This window comes from Xyrauchen texanus, chromosome 18 (genome assembly GCF_025860055.1).
Source record: "Xyrauchen texanus isolate HMW12.3.18 chromosome 18, RBS_HiC_50CHRs, whole genome shotgun sequence".
In the NCBI taxonomy this organism is placed as follows: Eukaryota; Metazoa; Chordata; class Actinopteri; order Cypriniformes; family Catostomidae; genus Xyrauchen; species Xyrauchen texanus.
Genome location: NC_068293.1, coordinates 39,371,261 through 39,394,871, shown reverse-complemented (window position 1 = coordinate 39,394,871; position 23,611 = coordinate 39,371,261). Strand labels below are relative to the sequence as shown.

General features: G+C 37.2%; 1 protein-coding gene across 2 annotated transcripts in view; it reads left to right on the top strand.

The window, feature by feature from the left end:
* hdac4 (histone deacetylase 4) overlaps positions 1 to 23,611 on the top strand; it is a 259,844-nt gene that overhangs the window by 139,149 nt on the left and 97,084 nt on the right. For both annotated transcript variants that reach the window (XM_052148118.1, XM_052148119.1), the window contains 4 exons: positions 7,725 to 7,969; positions 11,512 to 11,662; positions 15,603 to 15,723; positions 19,205 to 19,323. In XM_052148118.1, coding sequence (XP_052004078.1) covers positions 7,725 to 7,969; positions 11,512 to 11,662; positions 15,603 to 15,723; positions 19,205 to 19,323 — 636 coding nt within the window. The remainder of the gene's footprint in view (positions 1 to 7,724; positions 7,970 to 11,511; positions 11,663 to 15,602; positions 15,724 to 19,204; positions 19,324 to 23,611) is intronic.

Genomic DNA, 23,611 nt, shown 5'->3' with positions numbered 1-23,611 from the left:
ATGGGACGAGTCCATAAACTTTAAAGGTGCTGTTAGCAATTTGTTTTAATGGAAAAGTATGCGAATAAATTTCCCACTCCCTTAAAGATATAAATGAAACAAGTGTCCTCTAATATCTCACCGGTCTCTGTGACAGCTGTAGCCTTTGTAAACGGCAAACAAAAACGTGTCTGTGGACCACGAACATTGACGCTAGTCACCTGTCAATCATTTTGCTCGTTCTCATAGTGTTGTATTTGAAGTGGATCATTGAGGCTATGACTCGTACTGTTTGTCAGTTGAGGGCGCTATTGTGCCACTGTTGATTTTGACAGCCACAGGAACAAACAATGCTGCTCTTTTGCTCTGTTTTGGTCTAAAAATTATCTTTGGAGGGCGGGGTTTTGGAATGAGGGGGCGTGGCTGATTCAATGGCTCAGTCACTCTAAACCTTCAGAATGCTAAAATTTGTAAAAATTGTAAACATTTTACTAATGTTTACTAACCTTATCGGTGTAAAGTTGTATCCAATATTATACTCTGTTGTCATGGTGACGTAATGCCGGCAAACCCTGCAATCTGGTAAACACAGTAACGCTATTAGATCCCTGATGTTATTGCACTAAAATCATGGTAACTTATATAATGCTTATGTTTTGTGAGAACTTTTGAAATGGAGTGTATTTTAATGTTTTGGATTGGCCACATTCACTTCCATTTTAATAACTACGCCACACATGCTTTTGCTTGAGTTTATCTTGTATTGAAACCAGAACGTTCCTTTATCTTATCATGAAATGCATAGATTTGAGCATTTTAACCAATCACAGACAACTCTGTTGTGTGTATGAATGCAATGCTGAATCGGAGGTGATTAAATTAGTCTACAGACCTATTAGTAATGACAACTGATCCTAATGAGTGGGTTATGAGCAGTCAGATCCACAGATTCATGTTTAATGTTTTACGTCTGTTTGGAGTGTATGGGAAAACGAGTTCTGGAGAAACAGCTAAAAAAGAACAGCTTCATTGATTATAATGGGAGCGTTCGCAAATGTGTAAAACTATGGTCTGTCTTGATATTTTTTAGGAGACATTCAAAGTGTTATTTATTTATTCAATTAGAGTTCTGTTTGGTTTGCTAGTGTGGTGTGCTGTGGCGTTCACTGGCATGCTAATTACTGTTAATAGTTGTTTGTGTTTGGCCACTGGGTTTTGCTTGGACTGGGCATCGAATGCAAATATGTTTTGCCTGTCTTTTGTCGGCAAAGGCACCAATAAACAGCACTCTTATCGCTTATTTATGCAAAGCAAATGTAGAGGAAGTAGTTCACTTGGTAACTGTTTCTGTCCTACTGAGTGGAGGCTGCCAAAGAGCATAATGGTTAGTTCTAGGGACTGGGCATCAACGTCTTCTTTGTGAACCAGGTTTTGCATCACAAATATAATTTTATGAAGTGATTTGGTCTGGATGAAAGGGAGGTCTTTATTCCATGATATCAAATAGCCTTTGACACTTGCCTTTGTGTGGCCTCAGGGCTTCCGCTGAGCACTTTTGTTTGGTCTGTTGTGGGGTCAAAGGGCCATCCTTGAACTTGTGGCATTTGGGGCATCGTGACGTACAGTGAGCGAAGCTGACACTTCAAGCATGAATGTAGTCAGTGTTTATCCTTCAATTTTGTCCTATTCATTATGTCCTTGCACTCATGGAGAGGTCCCACGCTAGCCAGCCTGGACGCAGTATGGTTTTGGAGGCTATTTATTGCAGAGTACTCTGCTTTGTTCACCTTGGCCTAGTTTGAGCCTGACAAAAGAGCCAGCAAGATACAGAAATTAATCGTGACTCGTTCTGCCCAGCAAATTATATGTACAGGTGCATCTCAACAATTTGAATATCGTGGAAAAGGTTTTTTTTCCCCGTAATTTAATTAAAAAAGTGGAACTTTCATATATTCTAGATTCTTTAAACATAAAGTGAAATATTTCAAGCCTTTTTTTGTTTTAATCTTTATGATTACGGCTTACAGCTCATGGAAATCAAAAATCCAGTATCTCAAAATATTAGAATAAAGAATTTAGAATACTGAATTTCGACCTTGAATACAGAAATTTCGACCCTCTGAAAAGTATGTTGATTTATGCACTCAATTCTTGGTTGGTCAGTGGTCCAAAGTAAATTTTGCATTTCATATGGAAATCAAGGTCCCAGAGTCTGGAGGAATAGTGGAGAGCCACAGAATCCAAGTTGCTTGAAGTCCAGAGTGAAGTTTCCACAATCAGTGATGATTTGGGGTGCCATATCATCTGCTGGTGTTGGTCCACTGTGTTTTCTCAAGTCGAGAGTCAGTGCAGCCGTCTACCAGGAGATTTTAGAGCACTTCATGCTTCCATCTACTGGCAAGCTTTATGGAGTTCCTGATTTCCTTTTCCAGCAGGACTTGGCCCCTGCCCACATTACCAAAACTACTAGTATCTGGTTTGCTAACCATTGTATTTCTGTGCTTGATTGGCCAGCCAACTCGCCTGACCTGAACCCCATAGAGAATCTATGGGGTATTGTCAAGAGGAAAATGAGAGACAGCTAACCCAACAATACAGACAAGCGGAAGGTCGCTGTCAAAGCAACCTGGGCTTCCATAACACCTCAGCAGATTGCCTCCATGCCACGCAACATTGATGCAGTAATTTGTGCAAAAGGAGCCCCGACCAAGTATTGAGTGCATAAATCAACATACTTTTCAGAAGGTCGACAATTCTGTATTATAAATTCTTTATTCTAATATTTTGAGATACTGGATTTTTGATTTCCATGAGCTGTAAGCCGTAATCATAAAGATTAAAACAAAAAAGGCTTGAAATATTTCACTTTATGTGATTAATCTAGAATATATGAAAGTTCCACTTTTTGGGTTAAATTACAGAAAAAAACATTTTCCATGATATTGTAATTTTTTTAGACGAACCTGTATAATAATATACAGTGTATATAATTTGCTGGAAATTCCACAAAAAATGGTTGATATATTAAATAACAATTGTTTTGCCTGCTTTTGAATAATCCAGTGAATTAAAGATTTACTAATTAAAGGTTCTTGATCTCATGATTATTATTTTTTTTTTTTTTCGAAATGTATGGGAACACCTTAGATGACAGGGAAGGAAGTTATTTTCTGAAAAGGTTTTGTGTTCCCTCGCCATAGCTTTATCTATTCATAGCTATTTCATTTCTACATTATAGTAAAACCATAGTAATAATACAGAGACAGAGAGAGAGAAACAAAATGGCAATATAACCATTCTGGCAAAAAAACAAAAACAAACAAACAAAAAAACATGATAGCTATGGTTTTACTAAATATATCATGGTTAAAATATCTTTACTGTACTAAAACCATGGTAGATTTTGTGGTTATAGTTTTACTACTAGTAAAACCATGGTTTTGTAAGAGATGAATAAAGCTCCTTACTGAGGGAACCCCAAATAATTGCAAGGAAAATAAAAACTAGAGCCAAGAGGTATATTAAAACAAACAACAACAAAATGGAAAATAAATAAATAAAAAGTTTAATAAAAATATCAAATTGTTTACATATTTCAATACACTTTATAGCTTTCTTGTTACTCAAATTGGGAATTGTTCTTAGGTATTGCTGAACCTCTGGTTTATAAAACGAATGGTTTATAACCACCATACTTACATTTATGAATACTAAACTTTGCCAACAAAAGCAGAACATTAATCAATTAATATTCCTTATGAAGAGACGTGTCATAGCTAAAATAAATAAATAAATAAAACATTTTCAAAACAAAGTTGAAAGCTGGGAATAATATGATCTCTAACAATCTTGCAGAAATCAGACCAAAACAAGTCAAGTAGGGACAACTCCAAAATAAATAAAAAAAAAGTTTTCCTAATGCAGACCACTGAATGTACAGAATATATCGACATCACAATTAAATCTCTCTACAAGAAAAATAATTAGTGAGGTAGTACTTATAAATAAGTTTGAAGGAAATTTCTTTGATTTTATTTGTGAAATAAATTTTGCACCATCTCAAATTTTGCACCATCTCAATCCAGCGTCAGACATGCTTGTGTAGCGTCTCGGGTGCGTTGCATCATAAACATAACATGTTTAGGTCACTCTGTCAAGTTAAATATAGTTTAATACTCAATCTTTAAACACATCTTGAGATCCCTTAGTTTGCATTTGTGCTCCTTCAAGTGTTTTGAACGCAAGAACTGTGTTGTGGTTTGTTTTGTTCACTGTATAAACTGTGCGTTGCTCATACAGCTGCAATTTCACTTACTGCCCTCTGGAGTAAACAGGTGGTACTACAAGCTTGCATTTCTCAGGACTCTTCCTTATTATAGTCCGGGGGAAGTTCGATTCATTACAATAATATTTTTAATGCGTTATTTTTTGTAAAAGTAATCGCACTGAATTAACGTGTTAGATTGACAGCCCTTATATATATGTATATGTCTGCAAATTTTTGCATTATTATTAGCTGCATGAATTAATGCAGCATTACTCTGTGACTAGGGATTAGAAATTTAGGGGGCCTAGGGGCAAAAATACCTCCAAAATTCAAAATGTGGGGGTTAAATATTTCCCTTTTTTTTAATTCGTCAGTTATTTGTAGCACCTGATTTAGTTCTTAATGTTCCATAATAGTCCTAGTTATGAAGATTATGGCATAAAATATGAATTAATGTTGATTTAATTTGAATGGCAAGTAATATATCTCAATCTTGAGCATTTCATTTGTAATAATAAGCAGATTAAATTATAAACAGTTTGGTATTTCTAAACAGTGTCAGCAACCGTAATCAAATAAATTCATTAAGTTGTACATCATCTTGACTAGACTGGAACATGTCCTGCTCTGTATATTTGCATTCATACATGTTTCTTCATCATTGTCATTTGTAAATAATTTAAAGCCATTCTAGTCGCTGTTAGTCATGCAAATGTATCTACAATGGTATAAATAATATAGTGAAATCTCTGTCAGTTGACAGGCAATATTTACTTTCATAATGCCCAGCAATTGTTTCTGTTGATGTGATGATGGTTTTCTGGTTTCCAGACTTCCAGGAAAACTTGAATAAGCAAATTATAAATGTCTTTCTGGTTATTCTAATTGCACGCTTTAAAAAAATGCTATAAAATGCCATTTAATGTGATCATGACAATTATAATTCCATTTAATGCGATGATGTCTACTTACACGTGCTGAATTTCATTGCTCATTTAAACCACAATCCATTTGGGTTCTGTGCACACTCAAGGTCGTAAAGCCACTCAAACTCTGAACAGAAGCATTCTTACGAAGGAATATAATTGCTCAGTTCCTTAGTTTTCTTCACATTTAGTTTTTATGTGAGCGAGAGAGAGAGAGAGAGAGAGAGAGAGAGAGAGAGAGAGAGAGAGAGAGACATGGTTGAAGTGAATGCTGCATGCCAGGACGCTTCCTGAATCCAGTGACAGTGTTTGCGAAAATTGCTTTTGGTTTGAAAATTGTTTCTTGCTGTCATTGGTTTTTAGTCAATGCCGCTGGCATTATTTGAGATGTCGCATGTGAACTCACAGTAGTAGGTCTGGACGATCTATCGAATGTTCACAATACAATTGCAATGATTTTGCTGACAATGTAAAATAAAGCAATGTTGTGAATATTTTGTTGATTATAATTAGCGTTTTATTTGGCCATTGTGTTTCATTAAGAGCGCATTAGGACACTGATTTCGCGATCCTTCAGGGCTGCACAAATCAATATGGTGATATGTGTTTATTAAACAGCAAAAGGCGCTTAAAAACCTAAACCCGATGTTTCTGCGCTTCTGAAAAACAAGTGTCGCGCTATGCAGTGTAAACATGCGGGGGTCAAATAGAAGTGAGTGAAGTAGTTTTTGCACACCTTGTTCATTTAAATTTTTTGAATAAGTGTATTAAAAAGAAAAGTCACTTTGTAGCATTGCAAATGGAATATACTGTACATATCAATTGAAAGTGAATATAAATTAAAATTAAATCGTATTCTCTCTTTATGTGTTCATTTAAGGAAACATTGTGGGAAACATGACTTTTTATTTTTAAATAGATTTCTAGTTAATGTCTTTATAATATTGAATCTAATTGGCTGCAATGGCTGGATGAAGTAATGGTTCGTCTGATTTAAAACAAATATATATATATATATTTTTTTAACCATTTCAGAGCTAATACATAATTATCTATATATGTATAGAATATCGTATATAGGCTGAAAAATATATAGATTTTCTTTTTTGAGCCATATCACCCAGCTCTATTCAGTAGTGCTCACCAGAACTAGCACCTGTACCATGCTCGGCCAGGTAAAATTGAGAATCTTCATTAAGGGTCCTTGTGATGTCCTCAATTTTCGTAATTTTTGAAGAATATTGTATTTATTTTAGGGCTGTCAATCGATTAAAATTTTTTAATCAAATTAATTACATGGTGTCCCGATTAATTAATCGCCGATATACTCATGCATACGCATATATTTGCTGAGAAAGCCCCTCATATAACAATAATTCAATAAATAAAGATTCTACATATCTATATCAATATATAATTATACATAGTTATCTTTAAATATATATATTTATTTATATATATATATATATATATATATATATATATATATATATATATATATATATATATATATATATATAAAAAAAATATTCAGATAATTAAAATGCATTATATTCTTGTAGCAGCAGAGTTAATAATTGATAAGACAATACAAAAAGCGACTTTAAAATACAATGTATTGTTTACTACCATATTATTGATCATAAGTCAATCATTGGCACACAGTTCACAGCAATCCAGTGAATTTGTCCATCAGTTCGAGATTTATTATGAGGGCTTGTTTAAGGACACGTCAATGTACACCTGCGTCAGACATGCTTGTGTAGTGTCTCGGGTGTGTTGTGTCATAAACTTAAAATGTTTAGGTCACTGTGTCAAGTTAAATATAGTTTAATACTTTCTTTAAGCACATCTTGAGATCCCTTAGTTCGCATTTTCGTTCCAAGTGTTTTGAACACAAGAACTGTGTTGTTTTCTTCACTGTATAAACTGTGCATTGCTCATACAGCTGAAATTTCACTTACTGCCCTCTGGAGTAAACAGGTGGTACTACAAGCTTGCATTTCTTAGGAATCTTACTTATTATGGTGCGATTAATTGCGTACATTTTTTTAACGCGTTATTTTTGGTGAAATTAATCGCACTGAATTAACGTGTTAAATCGCCAGCCCTAATTGATTTATTTTTTTAATTTAGTGGTTTTTGCTTTGTTTTTTTATAAACAAACTGGAATCTTCTTCAAGGAACCTTATGATATCCTCAATTTGTGTTATCTGTAAAAAAGTATTTCATTTTTTTATTTATTGTTTTGATTTTTTTGGCTTTGATTTTTGTTTTACAAAATAGAGTCTTAAAGGAGCCTTGTTATATCTTCAGTTCTTGTTATCTTTTAAAATAAAATTCCTTTGAAATCTTTTTTTATTTGTTTTTTTTATTTTGTTTCGTTTCGTTTTTTGCTCTAAAATGCATTTTCTTTTAAAACTATGTTTTCATTGCTTGATTTGTTTGTTATTTTACAAAGTAGAATCCTCATGAAATCACCCTTCTTACTTTCTCTGAAACTTCTTTTTTTCTCATTAATTCACTCATTCTCTTCCTCTCTCTTTCCACAGTTGATGTGAGTGCGGCTCTGCCACTGCAAGAGCCCCCCTCTGCCATCCCCATGGACCTGCGCGTGGATCACCAGTTCGCTCTGACCCCGACAGACCCGGCTCAACGTGAGCAGCAGCTGCAGCAGGAATTGCTCGCACTTAAGCAGAAGCAGCAGATCCAGAGGCAGCTTCTCATCGCAGAGTTTCAGCGGCAACACGATCAGCTCTCGCGCCAGCACGAAGCGCAGCTGCAGGAGCATGTCAAGGTGATGCAAACATCGTTGACTCAGCGTGCTCGAGCCTTGAGAATTCATCTGTGCTCGTCTTCCTGTCAGGAGCTTCTCAGCATCTATCAGTCTCTGCCTGCTCTTAAAGGAATAGTTCATTTAACAATGAGAATTCTGTTATTTATTTACTCACCCTCATGTTGTTCCAAACCCATATGTTGTTATTTATTAATTTAACACAAAAGGAGAATTTGTGGAGAATCTGGACGCAGCTCTTTTCCACACAACAATAGTTCATAGTGACCGTGGCTGTCAAGCTCCAAAAAGGACAAAAAGCACCATAAATGTAGTCAACATGACTCATGTGCTACATTGTGTGTCTTCTGAAGCCGTTAATTTGTTTTGTAAGGGATGATGTTCAGTTATCTCATAATAAACACCTGCAGGGTTATCTTAAACCTTGACGTGGAGTGGAGGGGTCTTGTATCACCCTGAAGCGGTTTATTTTGCAATAAAGACCTTCTGACTGTACATAATTCAGTTTATTACAAGGCTACCTAAGTACATGGACATGATATATTAATTTGCTTGAAATTAGGATGATATGTGAGAAGAAAGAAATTGCAGAGTCCCTAGAAATAGCTACATTCCTCCTCCAGTTTGCGTTTGAGATCTGCTGGTCTGACGGCTCTTTATCACACTTATTACACAACAATCTACCGAATAAATAAATAAATAAATAAATAAATACATGGATATAAATTATCAGTTTGCATTAAATTTATGTTAATTGCAAAAATACCTTCTTGACTGCTTATTACATGACTACTGGCCCAATAAATAAATAAATAAATACACAAGAAATATTTATTTGAGTTGAAATTATTTGAAAAGCTTTCTTGTATGATCGCAGATGGTTACAAGATTAGGAAAGAATAATCGCAATACCCAGATGACCGGTAAAATATCACTTTGTCCCTAGATGTGTAGTCATTATTCAGAAATATCAGGAGGCTGAATGGTGTGATTGACCAATCAGAGTCGAGTATTCCAGCGACCCGTGTAATAATGACTGATCATTTTTCCCATCGCCAAAGCTCTACAAAAAGACTACAAAAACCGCGCAAGGTTTGTCGTAACAACAAACGCCATTAGTTCTCTGCACAATTCTTCTTTTGTGTTCGACAGCAGAACATTACAGCAGACATGTTTAGAACATTGTGAGGGTGACATCATTTTCATTTTGGCCGAACTACTCCTTTAAGGAGCTTACTGAAGTCATTTTCTTCTCCGGTCCTCCCTTCCTTCAGGATTTCCCACGCCTCTGTCTTCGATTTTCCATTTATTCGTACAGGTTGTGAATCAAGTTTGTTTGGACGTTTAATGTTTGTTGGAGAGATTGATTTAGTGCAGTTTGTAAACGGGCCTCAGTTGCGTCTGTGTGGTTTAGGTTTCCTGAGGCAAGCACTGCTGTCATTGGCTTTCATACTGAGGTCTCATTGTAAGGCCGGTGACTGCAATGGGGAATGAGGACAGACTCTTGCGGTTGGGAGAAGGGTGTCTGCAATCACTATGGGAAGTCTGTCCTTGGGAAACACCGAGAGCCTGTGAGCTCAGCAGACCTCAGGGTTTCTAGCCAATGGGAGCGCAGCAGCCCTCAGCGTGCTATAAATAGCCTCACAGGCTGCAGGCAGAGCTAATCTCAGAGCTAAATGGCCAACGGGTAATGCTTGGGGTTTGATGGATGCTGTGCTTTCACCATGACACGTTGCTAATGAAAGAAAGAAGAGAATAGATTGGATGTTTCTGCAGTTTTGCATTTAACAAAAGCAAACTGCAGAGATTGTGAAAGAGCTGTTTCTTATTCAGTCTTTTCCAATGAAACGTTCTCACTGTCATTTTCTAGTCAAAATTGTGGCGTGCAGGCTCTAGTCATGCACTGTCAGTTGGTTAACTTTAAAAAAAATTATCAGAATAAATGGCTGATTCTCACAAAGCCTGTCAAGGAAATGTCCTGGGCATATTAAGCCTCAAATAAAAAAAATTGAGAGGTAACACTTTATTTTAAGGGTCCACAATAATGCACTAGTTATGCATGAATAAGACCTTAATTAATACTTAACTAATGCAGACTAATGCTATCTGAGCCATCATTTACAACTTAATTAAAATTAATTAAACATCTTATTTTTGTGTAGAAAGCAATGTAATGAATTCTCTATTTCTAAGATCATATATCTAGTTTATGAAAGGCAATTAGTAAAGCTAATTAGTATTACTAGCTATTGGTTTGTTTTACATGTTTCAATTACAGTAAAACTTTTTGAACATTAAGTTTACTGAAAATGCTGTAAACGCTTAATTGATGTCAAACAAATCAATAACTTGTGTAAGTAAATGTTTCACTTTGGATCAGGGAGTCTAATTGTCATAATTTATCAAATTAAAATAGTCTAAATAAATAGTCATAATATACCTTACCACATAAGAATTGAAAAATAAACCAATAACTTAGGTTCAACTTTAACTTTAGAACAGGGCTCAAGTTGTCTTTAATAAAAGATTTTAGTAATTTATTAGTAACAGCTTTGTAACACCAAAACTAATTAGCCTTCATTACTGGCTTATTATTGTTTAGTAAACTTGATTTATTAATTTATTTTTATTAATTCTTTACATATTCTCCCCATTTCTCCCCAATTTGGCATGCTCAATTCCCAATGCGCTCTAAGTCCTCGTGGTGACGTAGTAACTTGCCTCAATCCAGGTGGCAGAGAACAAATCTCAGTTGTCTACTCGTCTGAGATGTCAATCCGTGCATCTTTTTACGTGGCTTGTTGAGTCCGTTTCCGCGGAGACGTAGCGCGTATGGAGGCCCATGTTATTCTCCGCGGCATCCACGCACAACTCACCACGCGCCCCCCATATATATATAAATATATGTTTATTTATATTGATTAGCAAATAGTTTCCTTTTGTTTTAAACACTTATGAACTGGCATAACTTGTACTGCACTTTTATTTTATTTATTTATTTAATTTTTTTATAACCAAGCAACAAGTAGAATCTTTTTTCCAATAATCAACATTATGCAACAAATGCATTCAATTGATTCTATTGAACCCTGGGCATTCCTTTAATCTTGACAAACATTATATATCAACTATATACTGTATCATATATCAAAAATTCAAGACTTCAGCTTTCATATTTAATCACTGTCTTATGGCAGAAATGTTACATCAAGAGGAATTTCTTAATTTTTTGTCGTAAACATCAAACATGCAAAATCAAAATGGTATATCTCGCCGTTTAGAATGTGTTATTAATGCAGCACAAACCTATTCAGTTGTATTAGCTCTGGTTTATTGGCCTTGACAAGACTTCAATAAACAGCATCCATTAAAACTTAAAAAAAATAAATAAATAAAAATAATAATAATAATAATAATTGGATGAATTGTCATACGTTTACTTGGCATTAACTTCCAGGTATGTTGTAAGACAAGTGGAAAAAATTTAGCATTGACCTGTGAATTAGCATGCCAGGCTGAATATTGTGGCATTTTGTCTTTCTCAGCATCAGCAGGATCTTCTGGCCCTGAAGCATCAGCAGGAGCTTATGGAGCACCAGCGAAAGTTGGAGAGACATCGTCAGGAACAAGAGCTGGAGAAACAACAGCGGGAACAGAAGCTTCAACTACTCAAGAACAAAGAACGTGGCCAAGAGAGTGAGTGTCCTCATTTACATTTGAGACTTACATTTATTTGGGAGAAACGCCAACAAAACTACATCTGGTATTGAGAGGTAACCATTTTTTATAACGGTCCACTATAATGCTATACTATAATATTCTAAAGTTATTAATACTTAACTCAATGTAGACTAAGACTATCTGAGGCTGAGCCATAATTATCAACTTAATTAAATGTCTTATTTTTGTGTAGAATGTAACGTAATGGCCTCGTTTACATTTGAGACTTTCATTTATAAGCGGACGAGTTTACCCGGATATGTTGATTCAAGCCTTTTTTTTTTTTTCCCGTGTTAATTTTATTTATTTATTACATTTTTTATTAAGAATCTTTATGTAACTCTCTTACACCTGTTCATAAGGACCACATTTATCAAATTCCAAAAAGTAACAAAAATAATTGATTGCAACAATAATAAAAAATCTGGTCCAAAAATAATTGATTGTAACAATAATTTAAAATATAGTCGCCATTGGCGACAGTCGGGTTGTGTGCATTCATATGCGTTTTCTGTGAGTTATCGATTGCATTATTAGAGCGTGCACCAGTATGCCTCGTATGGCTTTTCTCCCGTTCTGTTTCTGACAAGCTCGCTGCACCGCACGCAAACCCAGCGCGAGAGAGCCGTGAACAAATGACTCTTTTGAACCGGGTCTTTTTCATGAATCACTAGAATAGAACTGAGGGTGTGAACTCAGGAGCTCTGGTCAAGTATAGCTCTCAGCGAATCAGCCATCAGTCAACTCAAAACTGGGAGCACGGACATTTCAAAATAAGAGTCCCATGTGTATATGGAGGTACTTGAAAATTAAAGTCCTGTATTGTGTACCACATTTTTTTTTCTGGTAATTATTGATTGGGATTGGAGTAGCACAATAAACTGCATTTGGGATTTCATTCAATTTGCACTCTTGTAGACTCTGTGTCTGGACCATCCAGTTTATATATATATATATATATATATATATATATATATATATATATATATATATATATATATATATAAAATTTAGCAAATCTGTGATTTGGTGACTAAAAACAGCCATTTGGCTCCTTAATGTTTCAGTTTTGAAGCCAATGGTTATGAAGTCATTTTTTTTTGCGACATTTGCTGACAACAAATATTTGCTTATTTTTTGGTACTCCAGGGCCTTTAGGTGTCAGTTCTAAGTTTCTGGCTATTTTCTAAAAGGTTGCCGATTGGATATTCTTATCTGTTATGTTCCTGTCAGTTCATTTTATCCCTCGCCATTGTCTTTGACACTCCGGTCACCTGCTGCATGCGAGGAGCCGTGTGTGTTGCCTGGTGGCATGGATGTGTACGTAAGCCAACGGTGGCCTCTTGGGACTTGTTTACAGTTGATGGGAAAGGTGGTAATTGAAGGAAAGTGGTGAGTGGTGGTGGTGTAGTGGGCTAAAGCACATAACTGGTTATCAGAAGGTTGCTGGTTCGATCCCCACAGCCACTACCATTGTGTCCTTGAGCAAGTCACTTAACTCCAGGTTGCTCCGGGAGGATTGCCCCTGTAATAAGTGCACTGTAAGTCGCTTTGGATAAAAGCGTCTGCCAAATGCATAAATGTAAATGTAAGGAAAAGCTGTAAGAATTCATCTGTCTGATGCGTTTCTTACAGAGAGAGAACAAAAGAGAGATAAAGACATTTTTGTTTGACCAGTCTAGGTGGAATTGTCTTGAAAGAGTTTCTTCTCTATTTAGGACAAAATGAAGAAACGATTTTCTCGGGTGTAAAGAGATATCCATACTGTGTTGGACTCCAGTAGAGTAGTTGTTTATCGACACCAGGAAACAAGTGTCAGCGTTTGTAGTCGTGATCAATTGGGGACATTTCAAACTTCTGTGTCTCACGCTGAACAGACCGTTAAGACTTTTAAAGCTATTTAGGATGTGAAATTACAGCAGAGCAAATTGCAGGGTCTAGAAATGGCAAAGTAATTGACGGACGCAAATGCATTAAACCACCTCCTGAGGCTTTTAGAGAAATCCTGCACATTTGAACACAGCTAGTGACATTAACCTCGTGCGACCCCGCGTCCTCCTTTGCAGACATTGTGTTTTGTGTTCGCTATACGCTATGCATAATTTAATTTTATTTCAACCGACTGATCTCCGTTTAGAGCACTCTGGGCTGTCATTAAAGGGTTCAACTTTAGACGTACCGAGTCATGTGACAAAACTTTGGGAGAAACGGCAACAAACTACATCTGGTAAGAAACCTCATTAAGTTTTTACATTGAAACCTGCTTGAGTCAAAAGACTAGAGTCTCTAGTTTCATCCGATATGCCATTTTGAAAATTTGAGCGATTCATGACGAAACGGCATGCTGTTAAACACAATGACTACTTACGAGGACAATAAGCCTTTCTTTTCCTTAGAAATCCTAGTGTGCATTGAAAATCAATGGGTTTATCCAAAAGCTTAAAAATCTTGCTTTCAGACAGCACACTGGAGATTAATTCATATACCAAATAGGGAGCAAGGGAGCATCCTGTATCTTTCTTATGCAACCAAGTGCATTAAAGAACACCTATTATGGTTTTAAACGTGCCTAATTTTATTTGAAAGGTCTCATACAATATATTTACATGCATCCAAGGTCAAAAGGTTTCTTGCTCTCTCATTGGCTGTAGGTCAACGCTGCAGTTGTGTTTAGTCAAAACATATTTCACATTGCACGATTTGGAATCACAGACATGTCCATATATTTAACATTCTAGATATCTCGCTGACATGGGCGACACATTGGAGCTTCTCTCAAATCACGTCTTTTGATAGTTCATACATTGCGTTCATCGCTCACGGGAGCGAGCTCCGATTTGCCTACAATTTCAGGCTTTTGTCGGCGATCTCCACAAAACTGTCGGCAAGTGAAAATCTGGCTTAAAATCGTGTAGTGTAAACTCGCCGTTCGTGTAGTGTTTGAGGGCATGTCAAAGCTATTCGCGAGCAGCCAATGAAGACCTGAGGCAGGTTTTTTGTTACCAAATTAAGTAGGTTAGTACAGGAATTAAGTCTAAAATGACTAACGACTCGTTTCAAGTGTTCAGAATCGTTTTTTTTCTTTTGGGAGTCAATAAAGTCGTGCACTTTGATTTTTTTGAAACTTTGCAGAATTTTTTACATTCACAAACAGCTATATAACACTACATGAAAGGTAATATTTGAAAAACCATAATAGGTGCACTTTAACTCCTAACATCTGACTAAAAGTTCATTTTCAGGCTGCAGAGGATGTTTGCACCACTCAACATGTTTGGCAGACGTAGTAATCAGTACGTAGATCCATGATTTATAATGCTACATTTTATTTTAACGTGGTTGGCAGTGACTGGATGATGCTGTCCATTATTTGTATCAGAATTAATTATGATAATTTCAGAATGGTAAAATGCATCAACTCAGGCTATCACTTTTACCAAACGTTTACATTTGCCAGTGCAAAGAGAGAGCATTTAGATTTTGTTGCTAAAGTAGAAAAAAAAATATTGTAACGTAAAAGTCATATCAAAACTATATCAACAACTTTATATGTCTAGATAGTATCAAAAAATGTCACAACTTAGTTCCGCTGAACCCTTATGAGGACACATTTGCTCTAATTTTTTTCGAATTTTTGTGCGTGTTTATTAGGGGCTACAAATCAAAAAGGGAAATTAAAAAGTCACACAGCAATTGTGCTAGTGGCTCAGGAGGTTAAAGGAATAGTATAAATAGGAATAGTCATTAATTACTCACCCTTGTGTCATTCTATACCAGTTGGATGCAAAAGGGGAATTTTTATATACATTTAAATTGTAAATGACATAAGTGGCTCATTTTATTGGGCATTCACTAGCAGCTGATGTGCCTGGTGGGCGGAAAAGTTAATACCACTCCCTGGTTGTGTGATTGACAGGCGCTGTGGCGAGCACTGAGGTGAAGATGAGGTTGCAGGAGTTTGTCCTGAATAAGAAGAAAGCACTGGCCCAGAGGAGCCTCAACCACTGCCTGCCTAATGACCCACGCTACTGGTATGGGTGAGTATCACAACTAGTTATAGATTGTTATTCTCTTAGACATAGTGGATATACATTTACAAGGTCAGTAAGGGTATCACATTAGTCTGGTGCTAACATGCATTACGTTTAAAGACCCTGGCATACTTCATACGAAATGGAATAACGGTTGGGACATCATTTAGAATCAAATCTGGCCAAAACGAAGGTGTTTTTGAAGCCCGCCAGTGCGAACTTATAGGAACTTATCTATAAAATTAAAACGATATGGACAAAAACGAATAATATTACAAATAAGTACATTTCCAATAATAATGCACATTTTGTCCCACTTGACAGTAAAGCATTGATTTTTACATTTTTACTCACATTACGAAAGTAATCTGTAAAACGCTAACACCTTTTTTATATTGGGCTAAATTAAAGTAGTCTTACAGCGGGAATGAGTTAGAAATTATTTCACGGTTTTCTTTCATTAGAATCTTACTGATTATAATACAGTGCTTTTATAAACTAGTTTATTCACCGGGACATTCATGGGTTTTCATAGAGGTTTAAAACAAATAATCAATGCAGAATCCACGACCCAGCCTGTGCTTCTCACAGTGCTGTTTATGGATGCTTTCCATTTTGTAGTGATCATCCCTATGCTCCAATCCATTCCAAGTCTTTTCCATCCACTGTAAGAGCTCTGAATGGCTCAAAAATAAGGGTCGTTCGGAACTCACATTTGAAGTTATTTTTATTGGAAATTCAGTTTGAAGCGATCTTCCAGAATGCCTGTCATGATTGTTCTCCCTTCAAAGTGCCCTTCGGAGGGTCATATTATGCTGTTTGGAATGCGGCCTATGATGATCTGTGCGGCTGATAGCTCGAGACTGGTTCACGTGTAATCACATGTGCTCTGCTCTGATCTGTCCATTTAATTTTTTGTTTTTGCCACCGTTCGGAGTAAATTCTAGAGACTGTTGTGTGTGAAAATCCCAGGAGATCAGCAGTTACAGAAATACTCAAACCAGCACATCTGGCACCAACAATCATGCCACGCTCCAAATCACTGAGATCACATTTTTCCCCATTCTGATGGTTGATGTCTGTCTTGTCATGGAACTGAAGCTCCTGACCCATATCTGGATTATTTTATGCACTGCACTGCTGTCACATGACTGGCTGATTAGATAATCGCATGGATGATTGTTGGTGCCAGATGTGCTGGTTTGAGTATTTCTGTAACTGCTGATATCCTGAGATTTTCACATACAACAGTCTCTAGAATTTACTCAGAATGGTGCCAACCAGGCCAAAACATCCAGTTCTGCGGATGGAAACGCCTTGTTGTTGAGAGAGGTCAACAGAGAATAGCCAGAATGATTTGAACTGACAAAGTCTACGGTAACTCGGATAACCACTCTGTACAATTGTGGAGAGAAGAAAAGAATCTCAGAATGCTAAAAAAGAACTTATTTGTGAATATGCATGGGGCGTTTTGTCGTCTGGCTGTACTTTGTTCTTTAATGTTTATTGCCTGGCCCCATGTACTTCCATTGTAAGTGAATTACTGTAACAGTGATCTTTGCTTTTTATACCAAAAATGAGTTGCGGTAATAGACAGTATGTTACAAGTGATGTTAATAGAGCTTACCATGTATTAAACCCATAACATTACTTAAAATACTTAAGATGAATCCTTTGGTCAAGGAGGTCACAATATGCATAAACCCTTAGAAAGAATCGACAAAGCAGCAGGTACTGAGTTTTCTTTACTACACTTAGATTATAGAGGAACACATTCATAAAATTGTAATGCTTTTACTTTAAAGTTTACTCAAGTTTGCAGCTGTTTAAAAATATATATATACCCTCCACAGCTACACAAATGATCAAAGGTGACAGGTGAACAAAATCTGAATTCACCACACTGCCAGCAGCAGTTTATTTTATTAATTAATACATTTGCACTTGGGTTGGTCAAAAAGTCATTTCTGTAGTTGGCACATGCTATATAAACAGGTCAGTGGAGCTCTTGGCGCTGCAGCCTGTTTGAGATGGGCTGAAGATAGGCAGATTAAATTCTTGGGTCTGTGGTGATGCCAGCTGACCTCAAACGCCCCAGTGCAGCACAAGTCACTTTTGTTTGCCTACTTTCAGAGGAGTTAATCATTTGGTTTTTGCAGAGCTTTGAAGGCAACTTCTAACTGCTTTACTTATTATTTTTTGCGATGTTTGGAAGTATGTATGTCATACTCATGCATGTTTGTTGGTAAATAGAACTATGCTGGAAGAAAAGAAAAGCAGCTAACAAGTGTCCAGCATACATGGGAACTAATTCAATGCTGTTTAAAAAGCCTTTCAGGATTGTACCTCATGAAATTGCTTGAGAATGCCGAGAGTGTGCAGAGCTGGAGTATAGACCAATTTTTTTTGGTCACTACGTAATTCCCATTCTTTAATTTGTGTTATTTTATTTACGGGCGGCTGTGGCTCAGTTGGTAGAGCGGGTCAGCCACTAATCGCTGGGTTGGTGGTTCGAATCCCGGCCCACACGACTCCACATGTCGAAGTGTACTTGGGCAAGACACTAAACCCCAAGTTGCTCCCAATGGCTGGCTAGCACCTTGCATGGCAGCTCTGCCGCCATTGGTGTATGAATGTGTCGTAGTGTAAAGCGCTTTGAATGCCGTTAAGGTTAAAAAGGCGCTATGTAAGTGCAGATCATTTACCATTTATTTAATCTTTTTCCCCGCTGACTTTATTATTATTCGAATATGTGGAAAATAGTAATAATAAAGTGTCCAAATGTTTGACTGATATCATATACTTTTTCTTTCAGATGTGGCTTTTAAAAACATGTGCAAAAAAGAAACAGATCCTGCAATTTCACTCTGTAACGCAACTTCAGGCAGCGCAAGAGATGCATGATCAATGGGGGGCAGTCGTGTCTAATTCTATGAACTAACAGTGATTTCTAATGGTTTAGTCAACCTGATAATGCGAGCTTGAGGTCTGAGACCATCGGTTTTTCATTTATAACTTCGAGTTTGGGTTTGTTATTAATAAAAACATAAATTATAGGGCTGGCAAAGTTAACGTGTTAATGCACATCAAATTATTACAAAAGAATTTTAATGCCGTTAATTCATTTACGTTCATTAGCCTTGATTTCTAAGAACTGTTTAGTCGTGCAATTGTCAGACGTGCTCCTGGATCTGTAAATTGTCAGAAAATTATTGTAATTTGTACAAACGTTAATGAGAAGTCCATCAGAGGACAGCAGTGTCAAAACATTTGCTATTATGTAATGATAGTAATAAGAAACCGAATGCGCTCATGTGTAAAAATCGAAAGATTTGTTGTGATTCATTTGTGAGCTTTTGACAGCCTTAATGAATTATTATTATTATAAGTATTACTTATAAATATTAATAAATTAATTATAATATAAATGTTATTAAATCAATTATCTTTAATTCAATTAAAGCACTAATTGTGATTTATTCCACAGGAAAACCCAGCATAGTTCACTGGACCAGAGCTCGCCACCTCAAACTGGGATTCCCACTTACAACCATCCGTTGCTGGGAATGTACGACCCCAAAGATGACTTCCCGCTCCGCAAGACCGGTAAAGCTTTCTCCACTCACAGTGTTCTCACTAAGGTTGCTGATATTTACATCACAAAAAATCTTGAACAAACTTTGCTTCCATTGGCGATTGTGGGAAGTCTCGATTTTTCATGTGTAAATGCAAAAACTTGACATGACTGGTAGCAACCACCTATTGAGATGAATGGGAATGCTAATGGATCTCTATAGGGGTTCCCATGGACATGGCATTTTGTTATTTTTTATTATTATTATTATTATTTACTTAAAAATTGTTATTTCCAATTTTATGGAAAGTTACATTTCGAAAAAGTCATGGAAATTTTTGTTTATTTATTTATTTATGTGTGTGTGTGTGTGTGTGTGTGTGTGTGTGTGTGTGTGTGTGTGTGCGTGTGCGTGTGCGTGTTATGCTCAGTGATAAACTATTTCATAGTGTAGAAATTGAAGTTAAATGATTTTTTAAATATCCTCATCCAGTAGCCATGACTGGAAAAGTCAAGTAAATAGTGCCCATCCAGTTTTTCAGCCGTCTTGCTTCCAGAAGTATTTTTCCCATTTATTTTTAACCATTCTAATGGTGCGTTCAGACCAGAGGCATTTACATTTATGCATTTGGCAGATGCTTTTATCCAAAGTGTCTTACAGTGCACTTATTACAGGGACAATCCCCCCGGAACAACCTGGAGTTAAGTGCGTTGCTCAAGGACACAATTGTGGTGGCCGTGGGGTTCGAAACAGCGACCTTCTGATTAACAGCCCTGTGCTTTAGCCACTATACCACCACCACTCCAGAGGCGTCGACAGTGTCAAATCGACCGGAAGTCGTTCCTTTTCTATGGCCTCTCGGCATGTCCGTGGCCGGCGGTCTTGGCCGTTGTGGGTGTCAGAGGAAAGTTCAAGTGCGAGCAACATTATGGTAATGAGCTTTGACGCGGTTAGGCGGCAACCTGTTGGAATATAGAAATGCTCCTCTCTAGTGAATTTTAGAGAACACAATGGTATAAACGTAGGTTCCCACCATCTTCTATAGCATTGTTGGCAGGGCATCCAGAGTGAATTTTGACGCTCTCGCCTCCTCTGAACGCACGGTAAGGCAAGAAGGTGAATCACAACATACTTATATTTAAAACAAAGTATTTGAAAATCAGACAAAAAGGCAAGGTACAAGGCTGTGTAGTTGGAGTCTTTCATGAGGGAATGAACTGCAGTCACATTGATTTGAATCAGTTGATTATATTCAGATATAATTTGAGAGTGTGGAGACCCACTCGATTGCATTCACAGTGTGTCATGAGTGTGGGCTGCCCCTGCTGAACTGTTTTGGTGCAGTTTGTTTGGCACGATTCAGGATTCACGGATATTGATGTACAAAGACCAAATTGGAGGCATTGCTCTCTGGGCTGTCATGGACTCAATGCCCCACTGGTTCAACATCACTGTCTTCACTGTTAGGTCTCCAGTGAGTGTGTGTTAAAGAGCTGATACCCCTTCCCTCCTTGATGCAGGAGAGCACTCAAGGGCATTTCCTTTGCAAACTCACTTCAGGTCGGTTTAGGTAGCGTAAGGCCTCTGTGCTCATTAATCACCCTGGAAATGGGCCTGTCAGGAACCCACAGTATACAAGCCGGCCCTGAGTCCGTAGCACATACTGTACAGAGTCCCGGTGAGACCAGCATAATTACAGTGAAGGAGATGCTGAGTACATTACTACTGTATCTCTACTGCAGGGACAAGGTCAATGTTCAACTTCTACTTATATCAAAGAGCCCTACTGTACAGCAAACTTTCTCACCATTAAGAGATAGCAAACATTATAATCCTGTCATCATTTACTTACCCTCTAATGCTAGCGTTCTGTCTAACATCTACCATTTGATTTCCATTGAAGAAAGTTGCAGAGCTCTTTCCACAGTGGAGAATTATTACGATATCTGCCTTTTCAGATAAAACCAGCCGTAAATGGCACATATAAACAAAACAAACTCTGATTGGTCGCATCATTTCGGTCAAACAGACCTTTTTCTTTCTAAATTGGCAGTTCTTTGGTAGAATAACCTGCCAACTGGTCCAGACTTTATGCTAGTCAAACACCTGGCTAACTGAGACTAAATTAGACTAATTAGTTACTGTAATCTGATTACTTTTATACTCAAGTAGTGCAACACATTGCATTTAAAGTTATTGTAATCAGTTTAAAGTTACTGATTTTCAATGAAGTTACAAATTTTTTGTACATTACTTGGCGGAAAACAAATCTCAGTTGACTCCGCTTCTGAGACCATCAATCCGTGCATTTTATCACATGTCTCGTTGTGCATGACACAGCAGAGACTCACAGCATGTGGAGGCTCATGCTAATCCATGCACAACTTACTACACGCCCCATTGAGAGCTAAAACCACTAATTGCGACCACGATGAGGTTACCCCATGTGACTCTACCCTCCCTAGCAACCGGGCCAAATTAGTTGCTTAGGACACCTGGCTGGAGTCACTCAGCACGCCCTGGATTCGAACTCACGACTCCAGAGGTGGTAGTCAGCGTCAATACTCGCTGAGCCACCCAGGACCCCATATATCAGTTTTACACATTAATCTGTGCCGATAGTTGCTTTTTGGGATTGTCGTCTATCTGCAAATATCAATGCCGATAGTTTAGTTTGTTCCTCTGTGGCTGGCGCTGGAGGATTCTACAGTAAAACAGCTTGTTTCTGCAGTATTACAGTGCCCTCTAGAGGTGAAATAAAAACTTTCAACGACACCTTGTGGGGATTTGCTGTATCTCAAATCTTTCATTGTTGACAATATTCGTCTATGTTTTTATTCTCACTTTAATGCATTTTTTATTTTGATTATATAATTATGTGTTTTTAATTGAAGTGTTATTAGTTATTAGTAATATGATGAATTATTCAGAAAAGTAATCTGTTTATAATTTTAGAGAAATAATTATTCATTTGTAGTGGATTACTTTTTTGAGTAACTTACCCAGCTATGGTTGCAACCCAGTGTTGCCATAGTTCATTGTTTTTGTAAGCCATGAGAGGCACAAATTCATTCATGGTTATATTTCCTGTGTCTGGCGTTAGCCTGGGTAACCAGGAGGAACTTCAGAAAAAAATCAACTTTGAGAACCTGTGGGTCTGAACTTGGGTTAAGCTGTGAAGTGTTCTTTGTTTAGTTATGATGATTGAATTTGCGGTAAGGCTCGTTTGCGAGCTGATTCCCGTTCTCCTGCTGTAGATAAACCTCAGTTTGCTCTGGCTGGCATTGGTGCATTCATGCACTTGGGCATATGGAGAGGGAGGGTGGCCCTGGCCTTCACCAGAACTGTCTAACGCTCTCTTTCCCTCCCTTCCGCCCCTCTCAGGACAGGCCACAGTCTGTTCATACTGTCTCACCTAAACGTCGGACATCTGGAACCTTGGCTCTTGGCAACTGCAAGAAGTGTGATGTTGTTTTAGGAAAGTGAAGTGAATAGTGCAGACTGAGAGATAGTTGCTCTTTTTGTTTGAGTGTCAAAACATTCAGAATTTAAGGGGACAGTTTGCCCTAAAACTGAAAGTTATGTTATCATGTACTCACCTTAATGTTGCAAACCCGAAAGGTGAAAAAGGAGACGTTAGGCACCATTTTCAGTCTTAGTCATCATTCACATTCATTGTATGTAGAAAAACAAATATTCAATGATAGTGAATGGTAACATAGGCTGTTATTCTGCTTAAGATCTCCCTTTTGCTTTCCATGGAAGACTGAAAGTCGTATGGGTTTGGAACAGGTAAATTATGACTAAATTACAATTTTTGGGTGCACTATCCCTTTAAGAATGGCCTCCCATTCAATTCATAAATTTGCGAGTGAATCCTTTTTTCGAGTATGTTTTTATTTTATTTAATTGGTCAGTCTGTCAGAGTGATTCATTAGTGAATCAGTCTGAACAAAAGTATTTCTAAACATCCCGTACGACATAGTAGCCATATAGAGTGGGAACCCTGGTTCTGAATAATACACAACCCGTGTTGCGTCATAATTTTCCTAATAGTCTTTCCTCGTTAAATTTAAATGCGTTCTGTGACTCAGTGAGAACTGACAGTTTGCTCAGAGCAAGCTTTTTGCAACCGTGACCGTGTTTGTTCTTAGAATTTCTGGCACAAAATTAATCATAAATAAGTATTTGTTTTTAACAGCCTTGAGGTGTTGAGTAATTCTGACTGTCTGTTGTTCCCCGGTTTGGTGTGAACAGTGAATGGTACATATATAGTCTACCCTGTTGAGATAGAAAAAAAAAGCTAAAACCAACCTAAG